This window comes from Muscardinus avellanarius, assembly GCF_963383645.1.
Source record: "Muscardinus avellanarius genome assembly, chromosome: 21".
Taxonomy (NCBI): domain Eukaryota; kingdom Metazoa; phylum Chordata; class Mammalia; order Rodentia; family Gliridae; genus Muscardinus; species Muscardinus avellanarius.
In genome coordinates this window covers 14,337,496-14,355,339 of record NC_137807.1, presented here as the reverse complement: position 1 = coordinate 14,355,339, position 17,844 = coordinate 14,337,496, and the positions used below count along the sequence as shown (strand labels likewise).

Genomic DNA, 17,844 nt, shown 5'->3' with positions numbered 1-17,844 from the left:
AAGAGAATTCCAAGTTGAAGGACAGCCCAGACAAGTTAGTGAGAAACTATCTTAAAAAAAGACTATTTAAATAGAGAGCAGGGCTTGGTGGTGCACGCCTGTAATTCCCGTACTTAGGAGGCTGAGACAGGTGGATTATATGTTCAAGAACAGCCTCAGCAAATAGTGAGAATCATCAACCTAATGAGACCTTGTTTCAAAGTAAAAATAAAGCCAGTCATGGTGGCCACTCTTGTAGTCCCAATTGCAGGTTGAAGGCCAGCCTCAGCAAGTTAACGAGGCCATCTGCACCTTAGTGAGGCCCGTTTCAAATTAAAAGAATAAAATAGGGCTGGAAGTATAGCTTAAAGGTAGAATAGCTACAAAAAAATAAATAGCCAGGCGTAGTGACACATACTTATAATCCCAGTACTCGGGAGGCTGAGACAGGAGGATGGCAGGTTCCTGGCCAGCCTCACCTACTTAAGTGAGGCCCCCTACAACTTAGTGGGACACCATTTCAAAATAAAGAATAAAAATAGGGCTGGAGGAAGGGCTGAAGCTCAGAGGTAGAATGCCCCTGGGTTCAATCCCCAGACCATAAAATAAATAAATAAATAAATAATAAAATAGGGCTAGGAGTGTAGCTTGGAAGTAGCATGTTCCCGGGACCAATCCCCAGTGTGAGACAGACAGACAGACACACAGACACACACACACACACACACACACACACACACACACACACACACACACACACACAGAGTACTGCTGGGTGTGGTGGCACGTACCCATAATCCCAGGACTTGGGCTGAGACAGGAGGATCAGCCCAAGTTTTGCAGCCAACCTCAGCACCTAAGTAAAGCCCTCTGAAAATAAGACCCCGTTTCCAAATAAAAAATAGGGCTGGGGTGTAGCTCAGAAGCAGAATGTCTCTGGGATCAATCCCCAGTACCACACATACAGAAAAAAAAGACTCAATAAGGAAAGGCCCAACTTAGTTATGTAAGGAAATCAGGTAGCAAAAAATATCTGGATCCATAAAGGAAGATACTGCTCAGACTCTGCCCTGGCATTACCATCATAGTGTAGATATAGAATGTACCCCGGAAAAGCACAGGTATGGCAATACAAAATGTTCAGGTGGCATAACTGAGTCATAAAGATTATGATCTCAGTGGATAAATCCATTAATGCATCAATGATTTATCGGGTGGCTCAGTGAGCAGGTGGGGTGTGGCAAGAGGATGTGGGTGGAGGTGTGGCCTTGGGGATTATACATGTGCCCTCCCCTCTTTACTTCCTGCTGCCATTCTCTGACCTCTATAGGTCAGAGAATGCAGATGGGTATCTGGGGTCATAGCAGTGAGAATGCTGACTGAAAAACACAAAAAAACTTCTTGGAGAGAAATCCAAGAATATAAAACTAAACTTCTAGTTTTTTGTTTTGTTTTGAGGAACTGGCTTCACCCTTAACCCTATTTTTATTTTATTTTCAAAAAGGGCCTCACAAGATGCTGAGGCTGGCTATGCACCTGCAATCCTCCTATCTCAGCTTTCCAAACACTGGATTACAAGCATGCCCCACCACACCCAGTCTAGGGAATTCTTTACTTGCTATTCTTTTCCAACCTCCCAGAGTACTGGGGACTGGACCCAGAGGTGCTCTACCACTGAGCTATCATCCTTCCCCTTTTTGAGACAGGATTTCAGTAAGTTGCCCAAGTTTCTGAGGCTGGCTTTGAACCTGTGATCCTCTTGTCTCAGCCTCCCAAGTATTGGGATTACAAGCGTGCACCACCATAGGCGGCTAAGATCTTAAACTTGAGATTCAGCCTCCAAAGTCACTGGGATTACCAGTGATAGGCATGCACCACTGCTCTAGCTTTCTGTGTTACTGATAAGGACTTCTGGGCAGGCCATAATACTTTTTCCACATGTCTCACAAAATATCTCTAAAAATAAATCTAAAAACCTACCTTAAGAACATAGCTAAACTAATAAACTCGTCACAATCTTCATTGTCACAATTAGTCATAAAAGCATTTTGACCTGCCGTTCCTTTCAGCTCTATGAAGAACCTGAAATTTGTCATTCAGCCCTTCCCTTCCATAACTACACAAAGCCCAGAGCAGATTGGCTTTCAGTTATTCCCTGCTTAGTAGTTTCAGTGTGAAACTGAAATAGCTTGTCCCACCATCCATCCCCTCCCCGCCATGCAGTAAAGAGGCACAGCCTCTCCAGCTTCCAGTTTCCAGTGCATCTTCACCTTTAGCTCCTGGATAGCCGCCTCAATAAAGCAAGACTCGGGAGTGTGCTTCTCCTCTGCCAGTTGCTGTTCCAGTGCTACTTTCTCTTCCAGAACAACCCGGTGCAGCACCTGCTCCTTAGAGGCCAGCAGCAACTTGGAGTACTGGCTGTGCTGTTCATCTACAAGAAAGCCAGCAAGATCATAAAACACAAGCTCAAAGTTGTGACAGTAGCTCTGCGTAGTGGTACACACCTGTAATTCTAGTACTTGAGAGGCTAAGACAGAAGCATTGCAGGTTCAAGGTCAGCCTCAGCAACTTAGTGACACCATTTCAAAATAAAAAATATAAAGGGCTGAGGGCATGGCTTGGAGGTAGACTGCTCCTAGGTTCAATCCCCAGTTACAAGAACAAAACAAAAGTAACGTTTAAAAGTTTAAACTATCGCCGGGCGTGGTGGCGCACGCCTGTAATTCCCACGCTTGGGAGGCAGAGACAGGAGGATCGCACAGGTTTGAAGCCAGCTGCGCGCGCTGGCTTAGGAGACCCTGTTTCCAAATAAAAATGTAAAAATAGGTCTGGGAGTGTAGCCCAGAGGTAGAAGGGCTTCCAGGAACCCCAGTACCACACACACACAAAAAAAGTTTAGACTATCTTACATTGAGTTCTTCAAGCTATCTGAATTATTTATTTATTTATTTATTTATTTATTTATTTATTTATTAGTACTGAGGATTGAACCCAGGGGCAGTCTACCTCTGAAATATACCGCCAGACCTATTTTATTTTTTATTTTTTGTGGTACTGGGGATGGAACCCAGGGGCATTCTACCTACGAGCTACACCCCCAGCCCTATATTTTATTATTTATTTTGAAACAGGGTCTCACTGAGTTGCAGAGGGCCTCTCATTAAACAGCTGAGGCTATCCTCAAACCGCGAACCACTGGTCTCACCCTTCCAAATGCTGGGATTACAAGCGTGCGCCACCACACCTGGCTCCCAGTCCTATTTTATTTTGAAGCAGAGTCTAAGCTGGCTGAGGGCCTTAAGTTGATGAGGCTTTCCCTGAACCTACAATCCTGCTCTCCTGGCCTCCCAAGTCCTGAGGTTATAGGAGTACCACCCGCCCAGCCCAGCTTTTATGAATGGTAACAGATATCATCTAATTTACATTTTCCCCATAAGATCAACTGTTTCAAAACTACTTTTTTTGTTTTTGTTTTTGGTGGTACTGGGTTCCTGGAAACACTTCTACCTCTGGGCTACACTTTCAGACCTATTTTATACTTTTTTATTTGGACACAAGGGTTTCTTAAGCCAGCACAACTGGCTTCGAACCTGAACGATCCTCCTGTCTCCGCCTCCCAAGCTTGAGGATTACAAGCGTGCGCCACCACACCCGGCTCAAAACTACTTATTGAGAAATCTGTCTTCACATCAAAAATTGAAATGCCACTTTGTAATCAAAAGCTCACTTCTGAAAGAAATATGGAAAATACAACTTCTCCCACTTAAGCACTTATCACAATCTCTTCATGTCTTATCCTGATGGGTTTCATGTGTCTACCATCTGTCTCTTTTATGAGAATACTGAGTTCCTTGATGACAGGTGCCAAGACTGAATAACTGTAGGCACAATGCCAAACACTGTTTAATAAGCCAAAAAATCGGGGTGTGTGCTGGGTATGGTGGCACATGTCTATAATCCCAGTACTTGGGAAGCTGAGATAGGAAGATCACAGGTTTGAAGACAGACTCAGCAAGTAGTGAGATTCTCATCCACATAGTGAGACCCTGTTTCAAAATAAACATAAAATTTAGGTGTAAAAAAAGAAGAAAAACAGCATGGTGGTATACACTTGTAATCCTAGTACTTGAGAAGCTGAGACAGGAGGATTGCAGTTTTCCCAGCCAGCCTTAGCTACCGAATGAGGCCCCCCCACAACTTAATAAGATCCCGTTTCAAAATAAAGAATAAAGTCAGGCATGGTGACGCACACTTATAATCCCCGCTCTTGGGAGGCAGAGACAGGGAGATCGCGCAGGTTCAAAGCCAGCTTTGCTGGCTTAAGAGACCCTGTTTACAAATAAAAATATAAAATAGGTCTGGGAGTGTAACCTGGAAGTAGAAGGGTTTCCAGGAATCCCAGTACCACCAAAAAAAAAAAGAATAAAAAATAGAGCCAGGATGGTGGTGCACACTGGTAATCCCAGCATTCGGGAGGCTGAGACCAGAGGATCTCAGTTTGCAGACAGCCTCAGCTACTTAGTGAGGCCCTCTCCAACTTAGTGAGACCCTGTTTCAAAATAAAGAATAAAAAATAGGGCAGGGGGAATAGCTCAGAGGTGGAAGGCCCTTGGGTTCCATCCCCATACCCACCAAGAAAAATAATAATAGGCCGGGCGTGGTGGCACACGCTTGTAATCCCCGCACTTGGGAGGCAGAGACAGGAGGATCGCGCAGGTTCGAAGCCAGCCGCGCGCGCTGGCTTAGGAGACCCTGTTTCTAAATAAAAATATAAAATAGATCTGGGAGTGTAGCCCAGAGGTAGAAGGGCTTCCAGGAACCCCAGTGCCACCAAAATAAAATAATAATAATAATAATAATAATAATAATAATAATAAATAATAATAATAAAAAAACAGGGCTAGGGGTGTAATTCAGAGGTAGAATGAATGCCCCTGGGGTTCAATCCCCATCCCCCCCAAAAAAAATACAAAAAAGATAGGGCTGGGAATGTAGCTCAAAGGTCAAATAATCCCCAGTACCAAAAAAATTAAAATTAATAAATAAATAAAAATCAGGGTGTAGTAGAATATGCTTGGAAGCCCAGCTACACAAGAGAATGAAGCAGGTGGACCGTAAATTCAGGAAAGCCCAGGCAACACAGCAAGACCCAATTTCAAAATAAAATAAAAAGAGTTGTGAAAGTGGCTCAATTTTAGACCATTTACCTAGTATGTGTGAAGCTCGGGGTTTAATTCCCAATACTGCAAATAAAATCTGATTAAATTAAAAATTAAAAGGCCAGGCATGGTAGCGCACGCTTGTAATCCCAGCATTCGAGAGGCTGAGCCCGGAGGATAGCAGTTAGCAGACAGCCTCAGCTACTTAGTGAGGCCCTCCGCAACTCAGTAAGACCCAGTTTCAAAATAAAGAATAAAATATAGGGCAGGGGGGTGTAGCTCGGAGGTCGAATGCCCCTGGGTTCCAGCCCCAGACCCGCAAAAAAAAAAAAAAAAAAAAACTTTAATTAAATAAAAATTAAAGATACATATATAACTGAACCATACCTGAAACAAAAGTTAAATTATTCTATAAACTCAACTCTAACCTACTGGAACCCAATTATTATTATGGGGATGCTTGAACCAGCTTGCCCAAATGCCAAAATTTCTGACACTACAAAGATACAGTCAGTATCTTTTTTGTTGTTGTTGCAGTAATAGGGACTGAACCCAGGGGCATTCTACCCCCTCGAGCTACATCCTCATCCCTATTTTATTTGCATTTTATTTTGGGGGGGTTGGGGGGAACTGGGGATTTAACCCCAAGGGCATTCTACCTCTGAGTTACAACTCCAGCCCTATTTTTTATTCTTTTTTTTGTGGGTCTGGGGATGAAACCCAAAGGCATTCCACCTCCAAGCTATACCTCCTATTTTTTATTTTGAAACAGGATCTCACTAATTGCAAAGTGCCTAAGTAGCAGAGACTGGCCACGAAACTTTGATCTTCCCATGTACTGGGATTATAAGTGTGTACCACCACGCCCAGCTTCAATAGTCTTAAAGAGTGTGCCCAGAATTATTTGCCCCCCAAATTAATGGAACTCACCTCCTAAATGAATAGGATGGTCTACATTCATCCACTTGGACTTGGGCAAGGCTACCAATACTCCCTTCTCCCTCTTCATCAGCTGCATCGTAATGGTATCACCAACAACATACTGACGTGACTCTGTGGCAACAACACTGTAACACGGACATTGAGATAAAGCAGAACAAAGAAGTAGATTGGGGTCTACCCCAGTAAACAACTCCACCTCACCTCTTGAGATCTTTCTTATGCACAGAACTGTAACAGATGGGACATTTACTCCAGGTCTTCTCACTCAGTGAGAGGTAGTGAAGGATGCATGCCCAACAGAAGATGTGTCCACAACGGGTTATCTTGGCTGCAGTAGGTGGATAGAGGCATATTGGGCAAGATGGCACTTCATGGCTACAGATGCGCTGAAACAAAATGACACAAAAATTTAGTTGCTTTTGTAGTCAACTAGGGGTTTTCAAAGTTAAAAGCTTCTCCACAAGCGGCATGATGGCGCACACTTGTAACTGCAGTACTAGGGAGGCTGAGACAGGGAATCGCGGGTTCGCAACCAACCTCAGCATCTAGTAAGGCCCTCCACAACTTAGGCCCTGTTTCAAAATAAAGAATAAAACAGGCCTGAGGATATAGCACAGAGATAGAATGCCCCTGGGTTCAATCTCTAGGACCACAAAAACAACAACAAAAAAAGTTCTCTTCTCTGATTACTCAACATATCGTCATAAAATTCTAACAATGCACATAATAGCACTAAACAAATCATTAAGAAAACCATAATAATAACATAATAAAACAAATACACAGCCAGGTGCAGTGGCTCACTCCTGTAATCCCAATTATTCAGTAGGCTGAGGCAGAAGGATTGAAAAGTTTGAGGCCAGCCTGAGCAACTTAGTAAGACCTTGTTTCAAAAAATAAAAAGGCTTGGAGATGTAAGCTCAGTGGAAGAGCTTTTCTGGGCTCAAAAACCAGTACCAAAAAGAAAATAAAGCCAGGCGTGGTGGCACATACTTGTAATCCTAGTACATGGAGAATGAGACAGGAGGATCAGATTCGAGGTCAGCCTCACCTATCTAGTGAGGCCCTCCACAACTCAGTGAAACCCTGTTTCAAAATAAAGAACAAAAAACAGGTCTGGGGGTGTAGCTCAGAGGTAGAATGCCCCTTGATTGAATCCCCAGTACTAAAAAAAAAAAAAAAAAAAAAAAAAGTAAGCATGCAGAAAGGCATAGAAAAGCCGGGCGTGGTGGCGCACGCTTGTAATCCCCGCGCTTGGGAGGTGGAGACAGGAGGATCGCGCTGGTTCGGAGCCAGCCTCGCTGGCTTAAGAGGCTCTGTTTCCACATAAAAATGTTAAAAAATAGGTCTGGGAGTGTAGCCCGTGGGAGTGTATACCAGAGGTAGAAGGGCTTCCAGGAACCCCAGTACCACAAAAAAAAAAAAAAGAAAGGCATAGAAAAGGCCAAGAGTAATTTACCAGTAATTTCCAACAGAATTACGAATTTCATTTTATCTGTGTGTGTATACACATATGTGTGAACATACATGTGTATCCATTCCTAGTACTTAGGAACTGAATCCAGGGCCTAAGCAAGTGCTCTACCACTGAGTTATATCTGCAACCATTTTTTTATTTTTTGATGATACTGGGGAATTAAACTCAGGGGCACTCTTTCTCTGATCTACACCCCCAGCCCAATTTTTTACTTATTTTTGCGGTACTGGGGATGGGACTCAGGGGCATTCTACCTCTGAGCTACACCCCCTATTATTTATTTACTTATTTATTTATTTATTTATTTATTTATTTATTTATTTGCGGGTCTGGAGATGGAACCCAGGGGCATTCAACCTAACGCTACACCCCCTGCCCTATTTTTTTTTAATTGTTTATTTTGAAACAGGGTCTCACTGAGTTGCAGAGGGCCTAAGTAGCTGAGGCTGTCCACGAACCACGATCCTCCAGTCTCAGCCTCCCGAATGCTGGGATTACAAGTGTACATCACCACACCCAGCTTATTCTTTATTTTGAAACAGGTCTCACTGAATTGCAAAGAGCCTCACTAAGTAGCTGAGACTGTCCGCGAACTGCGATCCTCTGGTATCAGTCTCCCAAATGCTGGGATTACAAGCATGTGCAACCATGCCAGGCTCCAATTTTATTTTGAAAAAAGGTCTTAAGTTGCTGAGGCTGGTCTTAAACCTGCCATCCTCTTGTCTCAGCTTGTCAAATACTGGGATTACAAACCTGTGCCACCATATCTGTGTAGCCCTTTTTATTATTTTTTCTTTTAAGACAGGGCCAGGCCTACTACTTCTACCTCAGAAGTAGCTGGGATTATGGCATGCACCAATACACTAAGCTATTCATACTGTGTAACCAATACGTATAAAACTTAAGTTTTTAGCCAAGCATGGTAGTGTACACTTGTAATCCCACTACTTGGAAAGTTGAGACAAGAGGACTGCAGGTTCAAGGCCAGCCTCAGCAATTAGGCCCTCCACAACTTACTGAGACCTGTTTCAAAATAAAGAATAAAATAGGGCTGGGGTGTAGCTCAGAGGTATAATGTCCCTGGGTTCAATACCTAGTACCACAAAATTAAAAAAAATCAAATCAATTTGAGTTCAAGAATCAAGCCCATATGGGTAAAGAGGAAAACTAGAGCACCTTAGAATCCCTGGCCACTAGTTCCCAGAAGAGAGATGGGAAGAGAGGAGTTCTTTCAGATCAGAGACTTCCTGACATCTGACATCTCTGCAGGCCACTGTCAACTATAATCACAAAATGAACTCCAGGGGGAACCAGGGATTGACCTGTGGGATAAGTCTGAGGTCAAGCAAAATAGAAAATCAACCAGCAGCAAACACAGCCAGTAGCTACAGTGTCACCACTGTCCCTTTTTGTCTTTTTGTGTGCGTGCATGTATATATGGTGCTGGGGATTGAACTCAGGGCATTCTACCTCTGATCTACACCCATACCCATCCATCCATCCATCCATCCATCCATCCATCCATCCATTCATCCATTCATTCATGGTGCTGGGAATTGAACCAAGGGGCATTCCATCTCTAAGCTATACCTCCAGCCCCATTTTATTGTTTATTTGGAAATAGGATCTAAGTTGCTGTCCTTGAGCCTGCAATCCTGTTTCAGCCTCCGAAGTACTGTGATTACAGGTTTATGCCATCATGCCCAGCATTTTTGTTGTTGTTGTTTTGTTTTTTGGGGGGTTTTGGTACTGGGGATGAAACCCAGGGGCTTTCTACCTCTGGGCTAAACTCCCAGACCTATTTATATATATATATATATATTTTTTTTTTTTTTTTTTTTTGCGGGTCTGGGGATGGAACCCAGGGGCATTTGACCTCCGGGCTACACCCCCTGCCCTATTTTTTATTCTTTATTTTGAAACCGGGTCTCACTGAGTTGCAGAGGGCCTCACTAAGTAGCTGAGGCTGTCCGCGAACCGCGATCCTCCAGGTCTCAGCCTCCCGAATGCTGGGATTACAAGCGTGCGCCACCACGCCCGGCTTATTTTTATATTTTTTTTAGAAACAGGGTTCACTAAGTTGCTGAGAGCCTAAGTAGCTGAGGCTGTCTTTTAACCTGCGGAATCCTCCTGTCTCAGCCTCCCAAGAGCTGGGATTACAAGCATGCACCACCATACCCAGCTTTTGTTTTGTTTTGAAACAGAGTCTCACTAGGTTGCAAAGTCTCATTAAGTTGCTGAGGCTGGCCTCAAACCTCCTGTCTCAGTCTCCCAAATACTGTGATTACAAGCGTGTGCCATCACACCCAGCTAAATAAGTGTGTGTGGTGGAGAATACTTAGAACTGAATCCAGGAGGGGTTTTATTTATCCCTCAGTGATACTCCCAGCCTTCCCCCCCCCCCCAGCGGCAATAGGGATGGAACCCAGGAGGAGCATTGTACCTCCGAGTTACACGCCCAGCCCTATTTTTTAGTCTTTTTTACTTTTGAAACAGGGTCTGAGTTGTGAAAGGCCTCACTAAGTAGCTGAGACTTTCTAAGAACCATGATTCTCCTGTCTAGCCTCTCAAATGCTGGGATTACAAGTATGTACCACCATGCCCAGGTCTTTATTCTTTCATTTTTATTTATTTTTCTTGGTGGTACTGAGGCTTTCTACCTCTGGGCTATATTCCCAGACCTATTTTATACTTTATTTGGAAACAGGGTCTCACTAAGTTGCTGAGAGCCTCACTAAGTAGCTGAGGCTGGCTTTGAACCTGTGTGATCCTCCTGTCTCAGCCTCCCAAGCACTGGGATTGTAAGCGTGAGCCACCACGCCCAGCTATTCTTTTATTTTGAAACAGGGCCTAAGTTGTAGAGGGTTTAAGTTGTTGAGGCTATCCTTGAACCTGCGATCCTCAAGTACTGGGATTAGTGTACCACCATGCCCAGCTATATTTTATATTTTTTTTCTCTCTTTTTTTTTTTTTTTTTTTTTTTTTGTGGTACTAGGATGGAACCAGGAGCTTTCTACACTCCTAGACCTATTTTTTATATTTTACTTGGAAACAGGGTCTCACAAAGTTGTTGAGAGCCTCACTAAGTAGTTGAGGCTGGTTTTAAACCTGCATGATCCTCCTGTCTCAGCCTCCCAAGTACTGGGATTACAAGCATTAGCCACCATGCCCAGCTTATTTTATATTTTGAAAGTTTCACTTACAGGAACCTCCAAACCTCTGGTCTTAGCCTTCAAAGTCATAGGATTACAGGTCTGCGCCACCACACCTGGGTTACATGCTACCTTTTTTATTTTTATTTTTTTTATTGTTTGCAATACTAGGAATTGAACCCAGGGACATTCTACTTCTGAGCTATACCCGCAGCCCTATTTTTCTTTATTTTTGAAACAGGATCTAAGTTGCAGAGTGCCTTACTAAGTAGTTGAAGCTGTGAACCTGAGATTCTTCCTGTCTCAGCCTCTCAAGTAATGGGATTATAGCGTGCACCACCATGCTTAGCTTACCTTTTTTATTGTGAGACAGGGCCTAAATTACCAAAGCTGGCCTCAAACTGTGTCCCTCCCATCTCAGACTCCTAAGTACTGGGACTGTAGGTAGGCATTGGCTACCACATACCCAGCTACTACTGTCCCTTTCTTTAGTTTTTCCCCCATTAATATCTTAGAAGTTTGGCTGAGCTACTCACCACTTGTTCCACAAAGTCCCAGTTGACTAAGGTATCAGGATCAGCAAAATGAGCGGTGTAGTCTTGGTCTTCAGATACTACAAATTGGCAGCTAGAAATAGAAGGAAGACAGAGAAAGGCCAATTGTCAGAATCATTGGGTTTGGGAGGCTGAGAAAGGATGACTGCAGGTTTGCAGCCAGCCTCAGTTTAGTGAGGCCCTCAGCTACTTAGTGAGATGCTGTTTCAAAATGAATAAAAAATAGGGCTACCGCTGGGCACGATGGCACACGGCTGTAATCATAGCACTTGGGAAGCTGAAACAGGAGAATCCTGGTTTGGGGACAGCCTCAATTACATAGTGAGGCCCTTTGCAACTCAGTGAGACCCCATTTAAAAATAAATAATTAAAAAAAAATAGGGTCAGGGAGGTCGCTCGGAGGTAGAATGCCCCTGTGTTCCATCCCCAGTACCTAAAAAAAAGGCTAGGGGTGTAGTTCATAGGTAGAGTGTCCCTGGGTTCAATCCCCAGTAACACACACACACACACACACACACACACACACACACGCACGCACATACACACACAGGAACCATCAAGCCCTCAGTAGAAATTTATCATCTCTTCACTTAAAATTAAAAAGCAGAAGCTGGGCATGCTGACCACGCTTGTAATCCCAGCATTTGGGAAGCTGAGACAAGAGGATCGCGGTTCATGCACAGCCTCAGCTACTTAGTGAGGCCTTTGCAACTCAGTGAGACGCTTTCAAAATAAAGAATAAAAAAATAGGGCTAGGAGTGTACTAAGAGGTAGAATGCCCCTGGGTTCCATCCCCAGTACAAAAAATAAAAAGGAATTAAAAAGCAAACTGTCCCATGTACTGTACAGGAGAGAGAAAAAAAAAAAAAAAAAAAAGCAAACTGTTAAGAGCCATGGTTCCTGAAGCACTGTCATAGGACTGGTGCTTCAGCTGAGCCCTGGCTTTAAGGAATCCAGACTCAGTGGGTAAAGTCCAAACCCATCAACTATTTCTTCTGCTTCCAAGTCCAGCCAAGTTCCCGTTGGTCTCCCTTAAACTAAAATTAGCCCAGACTACTGCTCCCTCAGCCAGCAGTAAACAGATTTCCTCCCTCAATGTTCAGAAGAACATGGCTAGTCTTTAAGGAAGTAGAAAATGGCTCTCAATCATTTGAGACCAGTGTATATAAAGTACATAATGACACTGGACATGGTGGCACACACCTGTAATCCCAGTATTTGGTAGGCAGAGACATGAGGATGAGGATCACGGGTACAAGGACAGCAACTTGTAGTAACTTATCAAGACTCTATTAAAAAAAATTTTTTTTGTGGTACTAGTGGTTGAACACAGGTATTCTACATTTGAGCTACCTCAGGCCTATTATATATATATATATATGTGCATATGTATGTAAATGTATATACATATATGTGTGTGTGTGTGTGTGTGTGTGTATTTTTCTTTTTTCTCTTTTTTTTTTTTGGCAATGGGGATTATACCCAGGGGCATTCTACTCCAAGTTATATCCAACCCGATTTTTTTGGTACTGGGGGTGGAAGCCAGAGGCTTTTCTACCTCCAGGCCATACTCCCAGACCTATTTTTATACTTCATTTGGAAACAGGGTCTTACTAAATTGCTGAGAACCTCACTAAGTAGCTGAGGCTGGCTTTGAACCTGTGCAATCCTGTCTCAGCCTCCCAAGCACTGAGATTACAAGCGTGCATAACCACACCCGGCAACCCAATTTTATTTTTATTTTGCGGTGCTGGGAATCAAACCCAGGGGCCTTCTACCTCTGAGCTACACGCCTACCTCATTTTTTTCTTTGTTTTGAATCAGGGTCTCACTGAGTTGCAAAGGGCCTCGCAAGTAGCTGAGGCTATGCACAAACTGTGATCCTCCTGTCTTAGCCTCCCAAAATTTTATTTTGGAACAGGGTCTCACTAGGTTGGTGAGTCTCATAATTTGCTGAGACTGTCCTCCAACCTGCGATTTTCCTGTCTCGGCCTCCGAAGTACTGGGATTACAAGCATGTGTCCCCACACCCTGCTTTATTTTTTATTTTGAAAAATATCTCATTAAGCTGCTGAGGGCCTCACCAAGCTAAGGCTGGCCAAAAACTTGTGATCCTTCTGCCTTGGCCTACCAAATAAAATTTTTTTAAAGGGCTGGGTGTACAGGGTGTGGTGGTGCACACCTATAATCCTAGTATACTTGAGAGGCTGAGACAGAAGAATCAAGTTCAAAGCCAGCCTCAGCAATTTGGCAAGGCTCTCAGCAACCTAGAGAGATCCTGTTTCCAGACAAGTTAAATGGGGCTGGCGTAGCTCAGAGGTAGAAATAACCCTTGTTCATCTGCAGCACCACAAAAACAAGACAAAGCCAGCCTCAACAACTTAGCAAGGCCCTTTGCAATTTAGCAAAACCCTACTTCCAAATAAAAAATAAAATAGGGCTGAGTATTTAGCTCAGAAGTAAAATGCCCCTGGGTTCAGTTCCCAGCCCCACAATAAAAAGAAAAACAAGAAAAGCTGAGGGTTTAATTCAGAGGTAGTACAGGCCCAATCCCCAGTACCACCAAAAATAAAAAGGCAAGCCGGGCATGGTGGTACATGCTTATAATCTCAGTACTTGGGAGGCTGAGACAGGAGGATTGTAGGTTCTCAGCCAGCCTCAACTACTTAGTGAGGCCCTGTTTCAAAATATAAAAAATAGGGCCAGGGGTATAGCTCAAAGGTGGAGTTCCTCTGGGTTCAATCCCTGGTGCCACAAAAAAATAAAAATAAAAAGTTACAAAATGGTTATTTTGGTCTAGATCCAAAGTCAGTGCTGAGTGTGGTGGCACATGCTTGTAAACCCAGTACTTAGGAGGCTGAGACAGGAGGATCTCAAGTTCGTGGCCAGCCTCAGCTATTTAGAGATGTGATGCCCCCCCCAGAACTTAATGAGACCCTGTTTCAAAATAAAAATAAGCCAGGCATAGTGGTGCACGCTTGTAATCCCAGTGCTTGGGAGGCTGAGATAGGATGACTGCACAGGTTCGAAGCCAGCCTCAGCTACTAAGTGTGGCTCTCAGCAACTTAGTGAGACCCTGTTTCCAAATAAAGTATATTAAAAAAAAATTAGATCTGGGAGTATAGCCTGTAGGAGGAAAAAAAAAAAGGTCCCTGTGTTCCACCCCCAGTACCACCAAAATATAAATAAGTAAATAAAAATAAGATAAAATAGGAAGCTGGGCACGGTGACACACACTTGTAATCCCAGCATTTATAAGGCTGAGATAGGACGATCGTGGTTCATGGGCAGCCTCAGCTACTTAGTGAGGCCCTTTGCAACGCAGCGAGACCCTGTTTCAAAATAAAAAACAGGACTGGGGGTGCCTCCTGGAGGTAGAATGCCCCTGGGTTCCACCCCCAGTACTGTAAAAAATTAATTAAATAAATAAAATAGGGCTCAGAGGTAAAATGCCCCTGGGGTTCCATATATCCCCAGTCACATACAGACACAAACACGCACCCACCACACATATGCACCCAAATTTATAAAAATTAAATAAATTAAAAAAAAGGAAACAGAATCAGTATTTAAGCAAATGGATGCCAAATGTTCTGACTTGTTATTCAATTGCTCAAGAAATTTCCTCTTCTTTACAGAGAAGCTTAATCTCAAAGTGGTCAAGTCAAAACAAGATTCAAATCTAGGTCCAAGTCCACTTTTCCTAACTCATTATATGATTAAGGACATTTATTTTACCATCATATTCTTTTGTGTGGGGGGGTACTGGGGATTGAATCCAGGGTCATTTTACCTCTGAGCTACACTCCCAGCCCAATTTTATTTTTTATTTTGAAACTAGGTCTTGCTAAGTTGCGGAAGGCCTAAGTAGCTGACCTCAAACCTGCAATCCTATCTCAGCCTCTCAAGTACTGGGATTATAGGCATGTGCTGCCACATCTGGCACATCATATTCTTTTAAGTATCAAGAACATCCATTTGGACAGTGAGTGAAAGGGGGGAAGAGAGAAAAAGAAATTCCCTTTCTGCCTCTCTACCATAATAGTTTCAAGCAAGCCTTCTCACAGCACTCAAACTACCCAGAGATGCTCAATTCCAACTTTCCCCTAAAAGTAGCAATACTCACTTGGCCTGTAAAAAGAGTTCCTTGTTAAAAGGCTTATGTCCCCACTTGTTCCTTTTTCCCCAGCTGCCATGTCCACTGTGTCCACTGCCTTCAAAGTGACCTGTCTGGCCACGGGGTTCAAAAGTGAAATTCAACAAGTGGTTCAAGTTGATCTTCTTAGGACCAGAGAACTGGGCAGGGCTAAACTCTGCCCGTTGAGCCTCTGCTACCTAGAGAGAATGAAGTGACTTACATTAGGATATCACGCAGCAAATTACAGGAGAAACCAGCAGAAACCCTCTTCGGATACAGCTGAAAATATTAACCAAGTTCCTAGGAAGAAGTCATGCAAAAGCCTACCCAATGCTCAGAGTGGAGTGAAGAGGAGAGAGGAGCCGTAATATCCCATTAGTTAAACTGTTTAAATTGCCCTACTAAATGGCAACCATTAAATGACAAAGCTGAAGCCAGGCATGGTGGCGCATGCCTGTAATCCCCACGCTTGGGAGGCTGAGACAGGAGGACTGCACAAGTTCAAAACCAGCCTCAACCACTTAGTGAAGCTCTCAGCAACTTAGTTATACCCTGTTTCCAAATAAAATATTTAAAAAAAAAGGTCTGGGAGTATAGCCCAGAGGTAGAGAGCCCCTGGGTTCCATCCCCAGTATCACAAAAAACAAAACAAAAAAAAAGACAAAACCCAGCACAAACTCCTCTAACTTTATAAAACAAAGGTGTACTTACTATTTGATCTTTCCACCGTCCCAAAAGAAGCCTAAACTCTCATTTTTTTGTGTCTTTTCTGTGGTGCTGGGAATTGAATCAAGGACTTCATGCACATTATTAGGCCAGCCTCTACCTTTTTTTTTTTTTTTCTGTACTGGGATGGAACCCAGGGGCATTCTACCTCTGAGTGACACCCCCAGCCCTATGTTTTATTCTTTAATTTGGTGGTACTAGGGGTGAAACCCAGAGGTTTTCTACCTCTGGGCTATACTCCCAGACCTTTTTTTTTTTTTTTTTTGGAAACAGGGTCTCACTAAGTTGCTGAAAGCCTCACTAAGTAGCTTCGAACCCGTGTGATCCTCCTGTCTCAGCCTCCCAAGTGCGCGCCACCACGCCTGGCTTATTCTTTAATTTGAAACAGGGTCTCACTGAGTTGCAAAGGGCCTCACCAAGTGGCTGAGGCTGGCTTCAAAGCGCGATCCTCCTGTCTCAGTATCCCAAATGCTGGGATTACAAGCATGCACCACCACGCCCAGGTTAAGCCTCTACCTCTTAACTAAATCCTCAGGTGCACACCTCCATTGTTATTATTATTTTATTTTATTTTGGCTTTCTAGTGAAGGAGGTCTGTGGAGTCATCTTTGAAGGCAGCCTGTAGACAGCAGCTGCTAACTGCAATAGATTTCTGGATCCTGCCTGAGACTTGCCGTCTAAGACACATACTGTAATTCATGGCTAATTAAAACGAACTGAATTAGAACATGTAGGCAGCCTGGCTCTGTGTCCAGAAATAAACCCAATCACCAGAGTCAGAAGTATCTTAGAAAGTAGCAATAAAGCATAGTTGAGATATAATACTGTATCCAAAGACTAAAGAAAAAAAATCAAACCAGGAATTATTTCAGTCTTCAACAATCCCAAATTGGTCAAGATATGTACTATATGCCTGTGTGGTGGCACAAGCCTGTACTCCCAGTACTTGGGAGGCTGCGACAAGAGGATCTCAGGTTTCAGAGAAATCTCAGCAACTGAGAGACCTTCAGCAACTTAAAAGACTATAAAAATAAAACAGTAACCGGGCGTGGTATAGTGGTACACACTGCAATCCCAGTACCTGGGAGGCTGAGACAGGAGGATCACAAGTTTGAAGTCAGCCTCAGCAATTTAGCAATACTGTTTTCAAATAAAAAATAAAATAGGCTGGAAGTATAGTCGTAGAGGGTCCCTGGATTCTACCTCCAGTTTCCACACACAAAAACAAATAACAGGGTGTGGTAGTACACACTTGTAATCCCAATACTCAGGAGGCTGAGACAGAAGAATCACAGATTCAAAGGCAGCTTCAGCAACTTGGTGAACTCTCTGTAACTTAGTGAGACCCTGTATGCAAATAAAAAAGAGGTCTGTGGGGGAGGAGTATAGCCCAGATGTCGAAGACCCTGGGTTCCATCCCCACTACCACACACACACACACACACACACACACACACACACACACAAAAAAAAAAACACAAAAAATAAAAAAGGCTGGGGGTGTAGCTTAGAGGTAGAATGCTCCTGGTTTTAATCCCCAGTACCAAGAATAAGATTAAGAATAAGACAACAGACCAGGTGGGTGGCGCACACTTGTAATCCCCGCACTTGGGAGGCGGAGACAGGAGGATCGCGCAGGTTCGAAGCCAGCCTTGCTTGAGACCCTGTTTCTAAATAAAAATATAGCCAGGCATGGTGGCGCACACTTGTAATCCTC

General features: G+C 43.5%; 1 protein-coding gene across 5 annotated transcripts in view; it reads right to left on the bottom strand.

Annotated features, from left to right (window-relative positions):
* RNF10 (ring finger protein 10) overlaps window positions 1-17,844 on the bottom strand; it is a gene marked incomplete at both ends in the record, with an annotated part of 63,435 nt that overhangs the window by 24,217 nt on the left and 21,374 nt on the right. For all 5 annotated transcript variants that reach the window (XM_080717614.1, XM_080717615.1, XM_080717613.1 and 2 more), the window contains 5 exons: window positions 2,250-2,410; window positions 6,069-6,205; window positions 6,282-6,466; window positions 11,246-11,336; window positions 15,390-15,598. In XM_080717614.1, the coding sequence (XP_080573740.1) occupies window positions 2,250-2,410; window positions 6,069-6,205; window positions 6,282-6,466; window positions 11,246-11,336; window positions 15,390-15,598 (783 nt within the window). The remainder of the gene's footprint in view (window positions 1-2,249; window positions 2,411-6,068; window positions 6,206-6,281; window positions 6,467-11,245; window positions 11,337-15,389; window positions 15,599-17,844) is intronic.